Source organism: Pseudonaja textilis, chromosome 4, assembly GCF_049901715.1.
Source record: "Pseudonaja textilis isolate UNSWEBS1 chromosome 4, rPseTex1.2, whole genome shotgun sequence".
Lineage (NCBI taxonomy): Eukaryota > Metazoa > Chordata > Lepidosauria > Squamata > Elapidae > Pseudonaja > Pseudonaja textilis.
Window position 1 is genome coordinate 30,487,716 of NC_141993.1, and position 21,111 is coordinate 30,508,826.

General features: G+C 36.3%; 1 protein-coding gene across 3 annotated transcripts in view; it reads left to right on the forward strand.

Annotated features, from left to right (window-relative positions):
• Window positions 1-21,111, forward strand: part of TCERG1L (transcription elongation regulator 1 like) — a 177,945-nt gene that overhangs the window by 16,685 nt on the left and 140,149 nt on the right. For all 3 annotated transcript variants that reach the window (XM_026710607.2, XM_087932519.1, XM_087932520.1), the window contains exon 4: window positions 6,909-7,073. In XM_026710607.2, coding sequence (XP_026566392.1) covers window positions 6,909-7,073 — 165 coding nt within the window. The remainder of the gene's footprint in view (window positions 1-6,908; window positions 7,074-21,111) is intronic.

Consider the following 21,111-nt stretch of genomic DNA (forward strand, 5'->3'; position numbering starts at 1 on the left):
AAGTTTTAAATGTACACTTCTGATTTTTCAAGAGAAGAAGAATCACTAACCTCATTATACTAGCAACCTGGAAAAATAAACAGTGGGCAACACGTTGGAAGACTACATATTGGAATCTACATATCAATATCAAGCAACAGAGACTTAAAAAGAATGTGCAAACAGTTGTACAATATTATTAATGTTCCAGTAGAATATTGCTTACAATCATTCAGTGTAGTTTACATAGAAAGAGAGATGCCAGAGGTTCACACTGGTTTTTAAAAAGGCCAAAGAAAGAGATATATTATTGCTGATGCACATTGGAACATTGGGAAATTGGGAAAACCAAATAGAAAAGAAAGAAAAAAAGAAAGAAAAAGGGAGGGAGGGGGAGGAGAGAGGGAGGAAAAGAAGAAGGAAGGAAGGAGACAGGGAGAGAGGAAGTGAAGTTAGAGGGAGGGAAGGAGGGAGGGAGAGGGAGAGAGAAAGAAAGAAAAAGAAACTAAGAAAGAAGCAAAGAAAGAAAGAGGTCAGTAAGTACTGACTATACAAAGGAATCATATGAGTCGGATATGTCAATCTGTGGAATATTTTAAGAAAATGGGAATCCCATATCATCTTATTATCCTCATGCAAAATTTATGCATAAGACAGGAAGGCCCAGTCCATAGTATATGGACATTCAGACTAGATCCAGGCTGACAAAGGAGAGAGACAAGTCTATATAGTCTTGCCTTGTTTATTTAACCTATATGCTGAATGTCTGTCAAAGGAGTTTGGTTTGGAAGAAGATAAGCATGGTTTTAATACCTGGGGATGAAACATCAATAATGTGTGCTTTGCGGATGAAAGTATTTTGCTGAAAATGCAAATGAGCTGCAAGCTCCATTAATGAAAATAGAACAGTGAAAACATGGGACTCAGATTAAATATAAAGATGATAAAAGTAATGATGATAGGTACAATGACAGACTTTAGAACTGACAATGAAGATTCTGAGATGGCAGGTAGCATCTGCTTTTTAGGATTGACTATCAACAGTAAAGGAACCTGTAGTCAAGAAATATGTCTCTGACTAGCATTTGGTAGAGCAGCAATGAAAGCCTTGGAGCCTATTGAAAGCCTATTTAGATGTCTTGATGCTTCTGGAATTTTGAAGATTAGAATTGCATGACAACGATTTCTCTGTGATAGTCTGTAGAAGCAAAACTTGGCCTTTGAAGAAGTTGTGGAAGGATAGAAAGAGCATAGACACATTTGAACTCTATGTTGGGGGAGGTATCCTGAGAATAACAGGGACAGCTAAGAAAACAATGGATCATAAAACAAATTAATCCAGAGTTTTCATTGAAGTGACAGATGATCAGGGTCAAATTATGACATCATGTAAAATCTTGGTTCTATTTAGTAGTCCAGGACGCTAAGAAACGTGGAAGGAAAGAGGAAAAGAGGATAACCATAGACTTAATTACAGAGGCAGTGAATGAGCAAGTGGAAGATCTGAAGGGCTTGGTTGGGAACAGCTCATCCTGGAGATATTTTGTCACAATATAATTGATATTTATTATTTGATTCAATCAATTGAACTAGGATATATAAAGGAGACTGACTGCTGAATTTTGATGCTGGAAATGACTCTTGAGAGTTTCTTGGACTGCAAGGAGATCAAATCAGTTCATTCCAAAGGAAATCAATTCTGTGTTCTTTGGAAGGACAGATGCTGATGCTGAAGCATAAATACTTTGGCCACCAAATGCAAAGAGTGGATTCCCTGGAAAAGATCCCGCCATTGAGAAAGATTGAAGACAAAAGGAGAAGGGGACAGCAGAGGATGAGATAGTTAGATAGTGTCATGGGTGCAGTAGGCATGAGTTTGGGCAAGACTCTAGCAGTCAGTGAAGGAGAGGAAGGCCTGGGTGTGCTGTGATCCATGGGAACAGAAAGAGTTGGGCAGAACATAACAACTGAACAATAGCAAAGGATATATTGCATGTATTGCTGGTTTGGAAATGGGAGGTGATAGTGACTAGTAAAACTGTGTGAATTATAGTTAATCTGCCTTAGGTCAATCTGCACAGGCTTCATCCTTAGGATATACAGGTATATAGTGAAATCAAAGCTGATCCACAGATGGCACCAAGGCTACTGTGAAGTTGGCTGAGATTTGCAATTTTGGGACCAGCAAGTAGTGTAAATGTGTTTCTTTCTTTTTTTTTAAAGAGAGCCTATCCCATTCAGAGTGATGGGGTCCATACAAGACACAAAGAGAAACAAAGGAAGATCTGTGATCATGGGAAGAATGGGAGAAGATTCAAGTCTTCACATTAGATTTATACTAATGGGCACCCAGTTTCTAATTAATCTAATCTAATTCTGATTTTTGTACATAGTAGAAAGGTTGTTATTATTTTTTTTTGAAATTACATTGTAGATTTCTTTCATTTTGTACGTCTCTTGCTTCTTTTATGTCTATAATAATGAATCTTTTATAGGTAGAGTTTGGGGAGAGGCTGATTGCTTTCAGCATAAAGATGTTCTGTATCATTTACTGATGTTTTTTTAGGCTTCTCTGTTTCCTGACATTCATAGGAGCCTTTGAACTGCTTGTCAGACAGCAGATGAGCTGGAGTGACAGAGCAAAAGCAATCAATATTTATATGGCATTAAACAACAGCAAGAGCAACAATTAAGAATGACACAGCAATGCTCTTGATGGAGAACAATCATATGTATAATCCTGGTTACCATTAAGTTCAGAATGTATCTAGCCAGGACCCAGCAGCCTTCAATCTCTTTTGAAATTGATCAGATTATCTTAAAACAGCAAAAGAAAATCCATTCAGAAAAAAATGAGATTTTTTTCACAGTGATTTCAATGGCACTTTCTTCCCAGCATAATTATTTAAGGATCATATAGTAGATCTTAATTTATCTATTAGATATTTATTTATTATTTTTGTTTATTATTATATTGATATCCCACCTTTATTTTTTATACAACACCAGGTGTACAGAATGCTTTTTATTTTGTCCACAATAATCTTGTATGCTGTATAATTTCTTAATTCCTTTTTGTAAGACATACTACATGGTACTTCTCTCTTGCAATGCATACATACATGCATGCATACATATGGATTTAAAAATTCCAAATTGTTTCTATTCTCTCTCTCTTTCTTCAATCCATCCATCATATCTCTCTCTCTCTCTCTCTCTCTCTCTCATCTATCTATCTATCTATCTATCTATCGATCGATCAATTGATCTATCATCTATCTATCGATCTATCGATCTATCATCTATCAACATGAAAAGTCATTGTTATTTTTCCACACTAACAATACTAGTTGGGTTTTGGCCATTAGGTTGTAGGAAGGACATTTGCAAAGTGGAAGACATCAGAAGACAGCAGCTAATATAATATGAGGCCTGAAACAAAAAACTTATAAGGAAAGGCTGCAATAGATGGACATGTTTGGCCAGGAGAATAGATTTTCATGGTAACAAACTTTCAAGGAAGAACTGTCATATGGAGAATAGGGTAGATTTGTCAGTAAACAGGACCTTAATTCAACAAGAGGTTTAAAATAGAAGAAAATATATTTTGGTTTGACAGGCAAAAAAATAACCTCATAGTAAGAGTTGTTCAAAAGAACAAACTGACTTGGAAATGATAGCATCTCCTTTCCTTGAAGTATTTAAAAGCTCGATGGCCATCTATCAAAACTGCTTAGTAGTGGATTCTTTCATGGGACAGAGTTGCAGAAAATGATCTCCTATGTTTCTCCCAAGCTTTGCATTCTACGGTTTTCTAATTCTGTCAACACAGAAAACAGTTTTGAAACCTTGTAGTTGAAAATGAAAACTACCTTCTGCCACCAACAGAAGACATAGTCTCCATAAAAGGTTAATGGAGACATAGAATATCCCACTAGATCTTTGCAATGTACCGGTACATATTATCTAGAATAGCATTTTCTAATCCTTTGCCCTCCACATACATCATGTTGCTCCTTTCAACACTTACATAGCAATTGGGTGCAACAGATTGATGCAAGATTGACAGACCAACCCTATAGGATAGCCTTACAGGATTCATTCATTAAAAATACATTTAAAACCATTATTTTCCATTAAGTAAAACTTAATTCTAACACTGAAGAATCATTCCCTATGAAGAGGCCAGCTGCTTAAAATAACTCTGAGGAACGAGATCAGCTACAGAATTGATAATCAATGTTTTTGATTTTGATGAAGATATATTTACTTTTATTGCAACAATAAGCCAACTATTGATTTTACTCCCGAGGGCACAATCAGGGAGAAAGTTTTGGCTGTAAAGAAAACACAAACAATAAAGAAAACATGCACAGAGAGAGAGAGAGAGAGAAACTTTTTTCTGGGTAGGAATATTGCAAGTCTTTTATTAACATTATTGCCTTTCTGTTTCCTGCTTTCACAATTCTGAAATATAATTATTTAGCCATTCATGTGCCATAATGACAAGAGGTGTCAGTTGAAGTGACAGTTGAAGTGTCCAGTCTTTAAGTTCCATTAGATAAAGAGCCATAAATGTGAACATAAGTGAAACAGCAACAAGGAACAGGTCTAGGATTCTGCTGATCTTCAAAAGGAATCCTAAAACATGCACCCGTTATGAAATATCTAAGATCATGAGTCATCTCCAACTATGGCTTTTGGCTGACTTACTTATTGCCATAATGTCTGAAGGACTTCCTTGTCAATTAAATAGATTTACTGAAAAACACAATAAGCTAATGGTTTATTTAAATTGGTTTCTTCCATTATCCAATGTAGAGATGAGAACAGGTGGCATTTGTCAAATTAACTTTCCTTAAGATTTTTTTTTTCTTTTCTTGTTTTTGAGCTATGATCAAGCAAGACATGTATCCCCTATCTTCCCAAAAAGTAAATATTATGAAGAGAAAGCATTGGAGATAATTTCCTCCTAGTAATGAAGTGGTATTTCTATGTTATCCATTATTTAATTTAGTTTTGTTCTTTGGAAGAAAAGAATTTTATTATATTGCAATAATATCTTTTCCTTTTTCTTTTTGGAATAAAGTGTAAAAGGGCATTTTGAATATATGCTGGCTTCCCTGATTTGGTACCTTCAGATCTATTACAACTTCCATGCTTCTGAGCCAGCATTGGTTGATTCACTTTGTAACTGTAAATTCTATTAATACGGAGAGTGACAGGTTGGGATAGGCTGTGTTGCATAGAAATGACCTACATTTGCATGGAAAAATACACTAGGCAGCACTGCTTTCATTCAGTCACTGCTTCACTGAAATAATATACATTTACATGTATTCATTTATTACAATTGTGTTGGGCTTGGATAGAATGACATAACAATATTCTTTCTCTTAAAATGACACCCCATCTTAGTCACTGTCACTTAGTCACTGTCTGTCAGCTGCCACTTTATGCTTGCTGGTGTGCTTTGCTACCATGCGGTGACAGTCTACCATGAACTCTGGAGAGAATGAATGGGAGAGAGAGAATGCTTGGGATAAAGTGAAAGTAACCTCTGTATCTTCCCAAGATGCTGCTTCAAGGTCACCTGGCTGGGAGAAGAAGGCAGCTGTGTATCAATCAATGCTTGAAGTGACCATTTTGAAAACATCTTGCGTGAACCTGATAGGTCATAGAGGTTCAGAAATGGAAGGCAGTTAAGAGAGGGAAAATTGAATTATGCCTTTTCTCTTCCTTCCCTACTTTCTTACCAGTTAAGGATGCAAAAAGAAAAAAAATGAAAGAAAGAAAATTAATACAAGAAACTACTTTTTTTGTAGCCATTTTTTACAGCTGAGATCTGGTGACACAACTCATTTCCCCTCCCCACATCCTCTTTCTACCAACATGCAATTTCTCTTGGTTTCTTTTAGATCATTTCTAGCTTTTCTCCCTCCTTTGCTCCATTTTGTCTCTTTGCTTTTGTTGAGTCAGTCCTCTTCTTTCTAGCTTTCTCTTTGCCCAACCAGGCTGCTAAAGAACATCAGAGTCAGTTTGCCTGAAATCTAAATTGCAAATTTCTCCATCTATCTTCATTGTTTCCTAACTTCATCAATGTGAAGATGGATGTATCTCAACTCCCAGGATTCCCAAGACCTCCTGAATGCCGGGCGTTGAAGTCCAACATCTTAATGTTGTTGAAGTTGAGAACCTAGATCTCATCCATCACTTCATTACTTTGGCCTTTCTCTAAAACTTCGCTCTGCCTTCTTTTTCTTGATATAAGTTCTTTAATGAAATTAAGCCCACCCACTACTAAAAGTATTTCACACCAAGCAAATGTATACTCTGAAACAATAATAACTGAAATGGTAACCATGGAGACATTTATATCACTAAATTATATATGGTAGCCCCATTATGATATAGCATTTGAACTCCTAACACCTAATTCTGCCTTTAAAACAGGTTTCAGAAAGAAGTATATTATTCTTTTCCCCACTTATTTGTACAGTGCTTGTTTTTTTTTTTTAAAAAATGCAATGCACTCCATGTTGAGCAAGAGTTTTAACCTATACCATTTTAAATTAAAATTATATTTTATTGATTGGTCAGCAGTAATTTTGAACTTTAATATCTGATTCATTGTTGTTCCTTTATGAAAAGTGGGGAAGTTGTTTTGTTCTATAAGCCAGGCAACATGTGTCTGTCTGTCTGTCTATCTATCTATCTATCTATCTATCTATCTATCTATCTATCTATCTATCTATCTATCATCTATCTATCTATCTATCTGAAGAAGAAAGAAGAAAACTATTTTGAAGCAATCTGTCATCAAATGACGATGACAGAGATGAACTGCTAAGCAATATATTTTATATGAATGTTAAAGACCTTCAAATGTGCAATGAACATAAAACCAATTCATTTTTTTTCTTTCTCAGCTGGTTCACTTAAACAAACTGGAGGCAACCAGACAATTGCCTTTGCAGCAGCCATGCTATCCATAGATGCTGAGTCCCCTCAGGGACCACCTTCAAGTATCCAACCATGTCATGTGCTGACTTTGTCACCAATAAAAATCCCAGTTTTGACATCACCTTTCCAAGGTATGAGTTTTTGCTTGTTAATCAATATAATATTTCGGTGCTGTAGGAACGAACAGTAGCTAATTGAAGAATGGTTGCCACAGAATCCAAACTTCAACTTACTCTTTTAAAAATGCTTAGAATATAGTAAAACCTCATTTATACTGGTCATGTGGCAAATGTATTTTGGCTGATAATAGTGAGATAAAACAAATGGTTAAAGGTTCTGATAAGTTGTTTTTTTTAAAAAAAATGGATTTATTAACTGGGAAAAGGTGATCAGGCCATTCGGTGTATCAATGAAGAGAACCCTTGATAGAAGGGCAAGTCTATTTTGTGGAAATCCTATTGAGAAAAGAGCTGACGAGATAGGGGAGAGGGAGCGAGAGAGATGGCTGGAAGTGATGCTGGTAAGCCTTAAACACCAAGAGAGCAATTCTGTGGAATTATTTTTGAAAGTGAAAGTCATCAGAAATGACTGAAAGTGGAGAAAAGATGCTGCATTAGCATTCGTTCCATGAGGGTGTGATTTATACAAAGTGGAGATTTGTATGAAGTGGAGCCTTCGATGCGAGAGAGAAATCACGGAGAGCTTATTGGCTAAGAAAGATTATTGAAAGAAAAAGTAACGATAAAACTAACAAACTTCCACTTGACTCCTCCGATTTACAGTTTGAGGGGTAATGCTTGATCATATCTTATAAATAATTCTGGGAATAATCATCAAAAGTTCTGTTCACCTAGAAAGGCTGATTTCAAAGGATACTGTCAGTTCAAACTATTCATCATAGAACAAAACCACCCATTTACTGAACAGTAGAGGGACTGGGGCTATCAATAAGACCTTGCATTAAAAAAAAATAACTCAGAAGATTTATCTGTTGGGCGGTGTGCCATTTTTGGTTAGCTAATCAAGAAAGCTGCACCATTTACATGAATCCTGACTGAATATGTGTGATGTATTTATTTAATATATTTAGATGGCAAGCATGTCCCTATTTACCTGCCAATAACCTCCATTGAAATTCATAGAATTTACCTAGGAGCTGTGGATGCAAAAATGTTGTGAATCAGCCAATATTTAAAGATGGCTTATAGAAATGATTGCCAGTTATATATTAAAATATAGGTATTCATGTAGATTTTTAAAAGGACAAAAAACACTTTGTCTTATCAGTATAAGGGAGATAAGCCTAAAATCCTATCTTGACTTCTTTCTTTCTTTTTTTGAGAGAAAAATTTCATCAGATATAAACAGTGAAGCATTTCAGTGATGTACTTTTTAAAATAGCTGTTACAGTATATCTCTGTAAAATTGCTTAAGCTCAACAGAAGATTATTGCAAAGAGCTATCCCATTGAGATAACCAGTTTGGTTTGACTTTGCAAGGATAAACATGTCAGGTTTTGGCAGCAATGTTTTCCTTAGGTTGATAAGATATCAAATAGCATGTTAGGAGTACCAGAAAAATAAATCCATTATCAATCATGCGGCAGGAAATTGCATTATTTATAGATATCCTGTCAAGCGGAATGCACAATAGAACTTTGAAATAAGTAAAAGTGAAAGCAGATACTATCTGAATTATGTAACTGCATCTGCCATACAGCATCTGGTTTATCTGGGGCATAATGGGATCTATAATATATGTCATGGATGTTTTGTACAGAACTGGAATGGATGCCTTGGAAATCATCTAGTGGACTTGGGGTCCAGAACTGCAACGAGACTAAGTCTAATGGATGGGCATTTTTAGCACAGCTCTTTTTACCACATTAGCAAAATAACAGATAACAGATAATCAGAATTGGAAGGGACCTTGTAGGTCATCTAGTCCAACCCCCTACCCAAGCGGGAGACCCTATACCGTTTCTGGCAAATGGCAGTCCAATCTCTTCTTGAAAGTCTCAAATAATGGTGCTCCCACAAATTCCAAGGGCAAGCTGTTCTATCGGTTGACTGTTCTCACTGTCAGAAAGTTTCTCCTTATTAAAGGTTAAATCTCTCCTTCAGTTTCCATCTATTATTCCTTGTCTGGCCTACAGGTGCTTTAGAAAATAGCTTGACTCCTTCCTCCCTGTGGCAGCCCCTCAAATATTGGAAGACTGCTATCATGTCTCCCCTGGTCCTTCTCTTTACTAGACTAGCCAAGCCCAGTTCCTGCAACCGTTCATTCTATGTTTTAGCCTCCAGTCCCCTAATCATCCTGGTTGCTCTTCTCTGTACTTTTTCTAGAGTCTCAACATCTTTTTTATAATGTGGTGAACAAAACTGGATGCAGTACTCTAGGTGTGATCTTACTAAGGCTTTATAGAGTGGTATTAGTATTAGTCCCCTTGATCTTGATAGTCAATCTCCCATTTAGAACTATTTGAGTAAATATTTGAGGGGCTCCTACAAAGATGAGGAGGGTCAAACTATTTTTCAAAGCACCAAAAGGCAAGACAAAAAACCCCCCACCAATGGTTGAAAACTAACCAAGGAGAGAAGTAAGGAGAATATGGTATGAATAATCAACCAATTGAATAGCTTGCTCTTCAGAAGTTGTGGGTTCTCTCCATCATTTAAATTTGGGTTTGGCAAGTCTAGAGAAAAGAAAGACTAGGGGGACATGATAGCATTATTGAGAGGCTGTCACAAAGACGAGGGGGGTCAATTTATTTTCCAAAGCAAAAGAGGGCAGGACAAGAAACAATGGATAGAAACTAATCAAGGAGAAATGGAACTTGGAATTAAGCAGAAACTTCCTAACAGTGAGGATAATTAACCAGTGATGGAGATTTTTAAGAAGAGACTGGACAGCCACTATCTGAAATGTTATAGGGTCTCCTGTTTTAACAGGGGCTGGACTAGAAGACCTCCAAGGTCCCTTTCAGCTGTATTCTGATTGACCACTGGAGGCTTTCAAAAAGAAACTGGACAACCATTTATCTGAAATGGTATAGGCTCTTCTGCTTGAGCAGGAAATTAGACTAGAAGACTTCCAAGATCTCTTCCAACTCTATTGTTCTATGTTCTAAGTTTCTCTTGAATGACTGCCAGGCATTAGGGAAATCCCTGAATATTTTTCCTAAGGCTAAGAAACATTTGTTGAGTGTTATTTTCTTTCCTTCTATCTTTTCCAAGATAATGGGCTTCTCAAAAGAGCTAGATCTACACATAACTTCCTCAAAGTATGATAATTTGGCCTTTGCCATTTGTGCTTCAAGTAAGAATCTCCAATTCTTGACTTGTTCTAGGATCCATTTGTGTTTTCTTACCATGCACATTGTATTCTCAGGCAGTTTTTCAAACACCAGAATTCAGAAGCATCAATACCGTGTCCATTTGATTCCCTTGGTAAAATAGAGGAATGATTTACCACTTCCTTTCGCCAGGCATTGCCAAGAAAATCACATGGATTGAAAATATAAAATGATCGATAGTATGGTGCCTGATAATGGTGGAATGGTTAAATTCAAAATGGATGGCACTTACCGTGCTGTTGAGGAACGGCTGTTATCGCTAAGCTGACCCTCATCCTCCCAAATCATCCTGTATCACTGCTGTTTTATATAAAGGTTTGGTTTGAGCAGTTGGGCAGTTAGGACAATTTTTATGCTTTTATGTCCTTTTACGTCCTTACTTGTGCCTTGTAGGAGCCCCTCCCCACACAATGAGATAACATAGAATGACTTGAGGAAGCTCACCTTATAGCAGATGTCTCCATCTGATAATTCATGATTCAATTTGCTTTAATTTACCTTTATTATTTTAATTAATTTCTGAGAGGGGACCAGACTACCACAATCTATTTTATTTCTGTTTACACAACCTACACATATCTCATTCTGCTTGAGATCTCAGAATTTCTGGCTATGTTTGCTTAAAGTATATAATGTAGCACATTTGTTTGATCCTAATAATACTCTTTTTTTCATAATGTTCCTTTTCCAGTTCAATAACATGCTAAAGAAAGGAACATAAGATTATGAGATTTTTTTTCGTGGTTATGACAGCAGTTAAATAAATAACAATTTCCTAGAATTGGAAGAAAATGCTAATTATTTGAGCTTGTAAAGTAATCTTAAATTGCAGAGCAAATACAGAATTTGGTGAAAGCTGTCTAATTAAACAATTTACAATAATTGCAGCAAGAATATACCTGATATGCATGATGGCAATAGCTCATGGTAATAACATGTTGAAAAACAAATGACCAAACTATTATTTATTATTGTATACATGTAGCAGTTTAATGTGCTTATAATAGTTGACCGACCGAAGAAAATGTGGTGCAATTTATCAAAAAGAAGAAATAATATTATTAAATTAAAATTAAGTTATTTAATACAAATCAATAATATAAGCCCTTTTAGAGTGTATAAAGAGGACCACTTGTGACAGCATTTTGATATGATTATCCTTCCCCAGTCCTGGGGGTCTAAATTTGGATGCAATTCATTAGTCTTGAATGTTGGCCTTGCTGGATAGGAAACTTAGGGACCATGGTTGAATACCTGGAGGCTTAATTACAATTACTGTTACAATTACTGTTTTTGAGCCAGGTTCCACCTACAAGTGCAGCTGTGGTGGGATTCATTTTTTTTTACTTCCGGTTCTGTGGTCATGGCTTGGTGGGCATGATGTTACTTGGTGGACATAGCTTGGTGGGCATAGCAGGGGAAGGATACTGCAAAATCTCCATTCCCTCCCCACCGCACTAACCTGGTTTCCAGCTCTGTTCTCCTGTGCAGGGCAACAAAAGAAGACCCAGCCAATCAGCTGGGACTCGGGAGGCAGACAATAGATGGGGTGGGGCCAGTCAGAGGTGATATTTGCCAGTTCTCCAAACTATTCAAAATTTCCATTACCAGAATTGGTTAGAACCTGCTGAATACCACCTCTGAAGTACAGATTAGGTGAACCCTGGCTCAGAAACAGTAACTGTGAGAGAGACCTTGATGATCACTTAAATATGAGCCAACAGTGTGCTGCAGCAGCCAAAAAAGCTAATATAATCCTTGATTGTATAAACAGAGGCATAGAATCAAAATTATATGAAGTATTAGCACTACTTTATAAAGCCTTATTAAGGCTGCACCTGGAATACTGCATTCAGTTTTGGTTATGACAAAAAGATGTTGAGACTTTGGAAAAAGCGCAGAGAAGAAGAGATGATTAAAGGCCTGAAGACAAAAAGATATGTAGAAAAGTTTCAGGAATTGGGTCTGTCTAGTCTAAAGAAAAGAAGGACTAGGGGTGACATGATAGCAGTATTCCAGTATTTGAGGGGCTGTCACAAAGAAGAGGGGGTCAAGTTATTTTCCAAAGCACCAGAAGGAAAGACATGAAACAATGGATGGAAACTAATCAAGGAGAAAAGCAACCTGGAATTAAGGAGAAACTTTCCTAACAGTGAGAACAATTAACTAGTGGAATATCTTGCCTTCAGAAATTGTGGGTGCTTCATCACTGGAGGTTTTTAAGAAGAGACTGGACAGCCACTTGTCTGAAAGGATACATGGTGTCCTGCTTGACCCGGGTATTGGATTAGAAGACCTACAAGATCCATTCCAGCTCTATTCTGATTTTTTTTAAAAAAAAGGCTAAAATGATGATAATCCCTGAACACATTTATAAGAGGAATGGAATGCAGATTATATTTTCAAAGTACAGTATTTTAATTTATTTGTTTCTTTTCCTTTGCAAAGCTGCTTCCTCATAATATTTCCAACTGAATTGTACTACTAGCAGTGTAGTGCAGTTAAATTAAAGTTTCTTTTCCTGAAAGTGGACAAAGAAGTTGATTGGTCAAAAAATAGTAATCAACTGTCAAGAATGAAATGTTTCTCTATGAAGTTTAATGTGGGGGTGGTGGGAGGAAAGAAGCAAATAATCTAATATAGAGATAATCCCTTGAGTAGAGTATATTTTACAGCTGGTGTTCCTTTCAGCTAAAAAAATATCAATATATAGGCATTCATAAAGCATGACTTACTGTCCTTAACTCTAACTGAAATGAGTCTTTAGAGAATGTCATCTGAGGACCCTGAAAACTATTGTATTTTCATTATCTTTTTTGATGTATAATGTAATAATAATGAGCTTTTGTTTCATGTTTGTCTTTCATAATATTTTGATAGGTTATCTTGTCATTATAGATGCAAAATTGGAAAGCCCTCAACACAACACTATTCTTCTCTAGACCTTACATAACATAATTTCAATCGAATAGCTTTGGCATTTATAACGGGACTAAAACTGTTGCAAAAAAAATATTACACTTATTAAACAATACTGTTATTTTCCCCTATCCAATCAAAATATTTTTGGAAGTAAATTATATATACACACATATTTAACACATGAAATGTGCTCTAGTATAGTCTTCCTCAAACTTGGCAACTTTAACATGTGCAAACTTCAATTCCCTGGGGAATTCTGAAAATTGAACTCCATGTATTTTTAAAATTGCCAAGTTTGAGAAACATTGCTCTAAGAGAAAATACCAACTATGAACTACTTGACCATAATTTGGCATCTGGGAGTTTGGATGAACTCCATTCTGTTCACCTTCCACAAATGTTTTGCTTCTCTTATCATTGCTTCACATTCAACCTTTCTGCTTCATCGTTGATTTTAATAGCTAAATTGGGATCTACAACAACTTGCCACAGCCAATTCACCTTAGCCAACTCACCATGGGACAACTCACCATGGCCAATTTGCCCCAGCACAACTAGCTGCAGGACAATGTAACCATGGTGAGTTGGCTATGAAGAGTTGGCTGTGGCAAGTTGTCCAATTCCAGCTAAATAAATGGCAGTTCTAACTTTTTTGGGGGGTGGGTGGGGGTGGATTGACCTGCTTGATTTCATATATACAATGCAAAGGAAAAACAATAGCACAGCAGGGTCAGAAGATCTGAGCAGATGACTTGGTCATTCCTTGAAGACAGGAAACATGAATATGATAATGATACTGGATTAAACCAAGGAAGATGCAAATTCAAATGATTTCTATCCATGGTACTCACTGGTAACTTTTGGCCAGTCACTATTTTTCAGGCTGCTATTTGGAAGGCAAACTTGAATGCTGTATTTGCTGCCTTTGAGGTCTTGGAGGCAAGATAGGATTTAAATCAATTGAAGAAACAAACTAATAAATAAACCTGTGGCTTGCCAGTGGCAGGATTCCTGTCTCAAAAGTCCTTGCATGATGAGCCAGCTCTTTTTAGACTCAGGGAGTGTTGTCAGCATGAAGAACAGCATCAAGGAGGCAGGTTAGCACTCTGCACTCCTGCAGCATCTCCATGTACTTATAAATAAACACTGGAAGAATCTTTTGGTTGTTGCTTGTGTGCTATTAATCACACCAGGGAAGAAGCGTTTGCAGGCCTGAGTGCTCACTACAAGCTCTTTTATTCTATATTGTCTATAGAACATTGACGGTAGAACAACATGCTGGAAGGAAAATTCCAGACCAACTGTGAATAGGGATTATTCATAGTATCTAGAAAATCTGGTACATTTTCCCCAAATATGGGATTGCAGACTTAAGTAAATTTATCAACTGAATTATCCAAGCAATAAAAATTACAAGAGCCAAGGATGGAGCCATAATCTAAAATAGCACATGAAAACATTTGTTCCAAACTGTTATACAGATGTGTTTCATCTTTAAAAAAATGAATAAGAGGTGTTCACTCTATAAATTTAAAAAAAAAACTGTAAAACATGGGATGTAAAAAGAGTGTTTTAGTTAGAAAACTTGGTTATCATTAAATATGGAAACCTAGATTTTAATATGACAAAGAAATCAGTCAAATAAATATTTTCCTACATATTTTTTTCTCATATAAGAATAACATTAACATAATTGTTTACACTGACAAAGCAGCAGAATCTTGGCTATAACTAAAGTTACACCTCAAAAAAATATTTCAACATAGTTTTAGCCCTTTGTATATACAACTAAAAGTCTCATTGTCTGTAATTTGGTACCATTCAACTTAGTCCAAACATGCAGCATGGCACAACATTTTTCTAATCAAGTTATTTCAAATCTTCTAACTTAATTAATGTATAAAATAAATCAGGACTTCCACAGCACTGAAATTTCAAGAAACTCCAGGTGACTTTTATTTACAAAATTGCAGCCACTTCAGTGTTTCCATGAACACGTGAATATGATTTCCAACCTTCCTTTTGCCAGAATCAAAGGTAATGGGGAAACCAGAGGAAATCAGAAATTGCTTCTGTTGCTTTTTTGCATGCTCATGGTAATTCTGTTTATCTATTTACATAAGTAAATATTGACTTATTATTGATGTTCATTATTATTATTAGTTCACCTCAAAAATTATTTTTCTATTTATGATATATACTCTTCTTAGATGATCACAAGATTATTCAGTATTGGGCTAAAAAATAATATGGTCAGCCTAAAAATTAATGTTATTCTGTTTGCAGCATTACCTTTCTCTTAAAGGATAACCCAACAGATTGTAGGTTGCATAGTAATAGTAAAAAATGATCCACCCTCGAACTATTGTTTCTATGCCTACTTTTCCTCTGTCTGTAGTCATTATCAATACTAATATCTCATTTGGCATAATGGTGGTATGAATTTATTTCAGAACAGGCCTAAGGTAACAACAAAATCAACATTTCTGCTGGCATTACTGTAACTGTTGAACCATGTTTTTCCCACCATTTTCCCTCAGTATCACTGGGTGTATCCAGATCTAGAAATGCTTCCCTATAATTCTTGTCTTGCAAATTATTAATGAAACTCTGGGAACATATAGCCCCTTATCCCCTACTTCTCAGGAGGGCAGCTGGAATTGTTTTTAAAGAGGAAAACAACAATTGCATCTAATGGGAGAGGCAGAGAAAGAATAAGTTGCGAGCAAAGATAATACTAATTTACAGGGCTCTGTGTAATATTTGTGATTTGCAGATTATTTTGCCAATAAAGCCCTTGAGTGGAAGGGAAAAGACATTCCTGAGGTGATTAACAAGGATGATAAGAAAAGCGAGCCAGTGGCCTGAGGTGATACAGCATGTGAATCGATACAGAGCCAACTCACCTTTTTTTTAATCTAGCCAGAAAGATTTGGTTTTCTCATAGCAACATACCCCTAAGCAATCTATAGATTTTAGCTGATAAAGTGCTTGTTATATTTTATTATTTTATTTTTATATCATCTCTGTAGCACCATACTCCCTATGGACTCAGAGTTGATAACTTGTGCATTTGGTGGACCTTATAAGACCTCGGATAGAGTTGTGGTGGTGCAGTGGTTAGAGTACAGTATTGTAGGCTAATTCTGCCGGCTGCCAGAAGTTCAATTCTCACCAGCTCAAGCTAGACTCAACCTTCTATCTTTCCGAGGTGAGTGGGATGAGGACTCAGATTGTTGTGGGGGCGGGCAATATGCTGACTATTTAAACCACTTAGAGAGGGCTGTAAAGCACTGTGAAGCAGTATGTAAGTCTAAATGCTATTGCTATTGTTATTGTGAAATACCACCCTGCTTTTCCATTAAGTTGCCTGAAATGATGCAGACTTACATGAAAGCGGGAGCAAGCAATCAGATGGAAGGAGAAGCTGTCTGTGATGTTTTAACATAGGAATGTGTGTTAAGGGGTGTTTAAATGACCAATTAGTAGATAATCAAGAATGGGGTGTATGATTTTATGGTAGTAGAGGTAGTCCTCAAGTTACAACAGTTCATTTAGTTCTTCCTTTCATTAAGTTAGACATGCCCAATCCCAGCAAACATTCTTTATATGTTTACATACATATTTATGGAGGTACCTTCGAAGCCTCTTACACGATTAAACAAAATCCAAAAAGATTAACAAAAAAGAATGAAAATGCAGATGACAGCAGTGCTGAGTTATAGGATCTATCACAGGATCAGCCTTGTTCTTTTTTGCTTCTCAGTCCGCAAGAGAAGTATCACCTTATTCCAGCCTGTGGCAATATTCACAAAAGCCTTTTTTCACACAGCAGCTTAAAGCTGCTTAACTCCCATGGGCAAACTAGCGAGAAATGCAATTTAAGAAATATCTTGCTGGATTCTAACCCCTTTCTCTCTTTTGGCTACAGTGACAGTGTTCCCATCTTGAATGCACTTAACACAGCCTTAGTGGCCACTTTCCCTGCTTCTTTTTTCCTCACACTTCCATTATAAGAAGATATTATTTTTAAATCACAGCTGAATATGCATATATGAAGAAATGAACAAAAACAAGTCTCAAAGGTGCTTTTTCAAAAGGCCACCAGCCTGTTTTCCCACCCCTTAATGAAGAAAAAGAAAATGTTTCAATTCTCATCCAAGAATCTTCATCAGTTATAATGGTAGGCCCGTCATCACAACATGTTAGGATATGTGCAGAGTAACCCTTGTATAAAAAAGATATGCACATGGAAAATGGTTTATGAGAACAGTTATGAAGAAATATATAGCCACACAGAGTTGAACAAGTTGTGTTAATGTTTACTTGAAGAAATAGCACAGTCCAATAAACAGTCCATGTCATACACGTTTTTAACAGTCCAGAAATATCCAATTATAAAGTCTTCTTACTGGTTCCATGTCTTTTACAGCAGACAAATATCAAACCATAATACAACAAATAACCTTCAATATCAACAGAATATCAAAATAAACAGAGTTAGTCAGTATTGGTCTGTAGTCAATCAGTATCAGTATCAAGAGAGATCATCAGTGAAAAAGAGAAAGAGAATTAAACCATGATCTATAGCTTATGGCAACTTGTAGCATAATTAACCAACCAGAACACAGCATAATACATTACAGTATTTTTCCTTAAAGCTACAAACATATATATTTGTAGTTTATATGTTCTTCTTCTTCTTCTTCTTCTTCTTCTTCTTCTTCTTCTTCTTCTTCTTCTTCTTCTTCTTCTTCTTCTTCTTCTTCTTCTTCTTCTTCTTCTTCTTCTTCTTCTTCTTCTTCTTCTTCTTCTTCTTCTTCTTCTTCTTCTTCTTCTTCTTCTTCTTCTTGGAAAAAAATAGTCCATCTGTCTTTTGAAAAAGTACCTTTGAGAGAAGTAGGATCTGGATGACTGAGAATCTCCACAAACAAACAAGGGTAAGATACCCTCACTCCAGGCCTTGTCTTGTCTTCCCTTCCCTTCTTTTCCCTCTCCTGTCCTGCCTTTTTTGTTTTAAGCCTTAGCCCATGCCCACCATGCTTTTTTTGTCTGTTCCTGATCTTTTTACTTTCTATTTACCAGTCCATAAACCAACAAAATGACAAGAAACTATGTTGCTAATTTTTGATAGTCATACCACAAAATTTAGGGAGAATTCAAGGGCATTCTGTTATAAGTAATGCAAACTAGTAGCATTTCCAAGCAACATCTAGAAACCTTCATATGGGAAACTCAGAATGACCCACATGCCATCTTTCTATGATCTCTTTATTTACTCAATAAATAATTACTGTGTTTGGATTAATAGTAATGCAGGAAGTAGAAGTGGCAAAGGATCAAGGAACTGAGGCCGCTGAAAATGTGAGCACTGAACTTCAGAAATAGATTTGATCATTTAGGCTTAAAGCCCAAAACTGTTCCCTTGTCTGTCATGTGTCTGCTTCATACATTATATTTCAACTAAGGACAAGTCAGTATTGCTGGTGTTTGGCTCTCCATATTATGCCATACTTTGTCAAACAACCGTTGCTTTCATTCATCTTTGATCTGGCATTGTGAATTTAACGGATGATAAATGCATGCCTCACATTCACAATGTGATGATTGTGATCATTCTAATACAGGGGTTCCCAACTCCCGGTCCACAACCTGCTTGGAACTGGGCTGCAGAAGTGGTGTGTGCTTGTGTACAAAGCTGCATTTGTGAAAGCTGTGCACACACACACGTGAAACCATCCCCTCTCATCGCCACCACTTCCAGTGGTCCACCAGCTGGAAAGATTGGATGTTGCTCTTCTAATATATATGAATTAATTGTTCGGGCCATTATTTGTCACCTGGCCTTTTTGTCTGTTCCTGATCTTTTTATTTACTATTTACCTGTCCATAAACCAACAGAACAAAGAAATATGCCATCCAAAGCCTGTGCAAATGCAGTAATGGCATAAGGTAAATCTTCATAATACACCTTTTAAACATGTGCTATCCAAAGGACAAGATCATTTATTTGTGTCTTATTGTCTGCTTTTTAAAAAGATAAATTTAAGCTGAAACTTAGGATATGATTGCGGAACTTATAACCATTAGTATTTCATGCTTTGGGAGCGAAGAAATCTGGAGTAGAACTTCACTGATGTATACATTTCCTATTTATTGTATCAAGCAATGAAGGCTAAAGGGTACAATTGCCTTTTTCCAAGAAGAATTATGGTGTTCGTTTTGATACATCCTTCCACAATTCAACATTTTCTAGCATGAGAAAGGTAAAACACAACTTGGTTTGTTATAGACTCTTGTATTGTAAATTAGGAGTACAAATATTAAAAAAAAAAGAGGCACCATCTGCCATATAAACCATTTGCCACCTGTTCTTTTCCTTTCAGACTTATTTAATGGCGTAGATTTTATGTTTCAGCTTGCCACTGAACAGCTGGGTAGTGACTAAGTATTTTTTCTATCAGTAACTTAATGGCTGAACAACATTCCATGTGAAAAAAAAAATTGCTCTTAAGCCCAGGGATTTACCACACAGACTTTTGTGTGTTTGTGAGTTTGCTTCATTAGAAAATTCTGCTGACAGTAAGACAAGGTTTTAATAGCCACCATTATCCAAGTTTTATTGGTGGGATGTTCCTGGAAGAACTGGTGTTTCTTTGCAGTAAAACAAACCAGGTTCCTTTCAAATTGCCACCCTGGTAAGTGGTAGATAGAAATACCTTTCACTTTTTTATTGCTTGCCTATAAAATAAACAGAAAATTCTATTATTTTCCCACACCTATAGGAAAAAAATAGAATTGCTGCCTTTGGTCCATTTGCACTAAGCACCATGTGGGATATAACTTCTGAATACTGTTTTGGAGAATAATTTTGCCATTCTCTTCCTTTTCTACAAGAGACAAAAATTCCAATTGTGCTTTGTCTAGGTACTGTATATTGGTGTCATTACAGGTGTCCTCAACTTATGACCATGATTGAGTCCAAAATTTTGATTGTTAAGCGTGCAGTTGTTAAGTGAATTTTGTCCCATTTTACGATTTTTCTTGCCACAGTTGTTATTGGAATTACTGCAGTTGTTAAGTTAGTAATAGAATAGAATAGAATTCTTTTATTGGCCAAGTGTGATTGGATACACAAGGAATTTGTCTTGGTGCAAATGCTCTCAGTATACATAAAAGAAAAGATACATTTGTAAAGAGTCAAGAATCATAAGGTACAACACTTAATAATAATCATAGGGTACACAATAAGCAATCAAATCATATTAGGAAACAGTTAATATAGATAGTAAAGTTACAAGCGACAAAGTTCCAGTCATACAGTCACAAGTGGGAGGGAATGGGTAATAAGGAGTGATGACAACACAATTGTTAAGTAACACAATTGTTAAGTGAATCTGGCTTCCCCATTGGCTGTGCTTGTCAGAAGGTCACAAAAGGTGATAGTTAACCTGACCCCGGGACACTGCAACCATCATAAATATGAGTAAGTTGCCAATCAACTGAATTTGGTCCATATGATCATAGGGATGCTGCAATCCCTATGCAGCAATCCCTATGCCCCAAGTGTGAAAAATGGTTAAAAGTCTTTTTTTCCAGTGCTGTTGTAACTTTGAATGGTCACTAAATGAATTGATGTAAGTCGAGACAATCTGAACATTGTGGGTGGGTGGGGAGGTGGGTTGGGCAACTGTGTTGGTGCCTTTTGGAAAATAAATCTCTGTCTTTCTGTCTCTGAGATCTATGCAGTATTGCCATCTGTTCTGGAAACTCCTTTTAGTTAAAAAAAAAACAACTCTCCCAATGAAACAGGAGACAGATATTCAAGAAACCCTCCTTCCAAACCTTGCATATGTTCAAGTGATTTGTGATAAATTTTAAAGCATATGTAC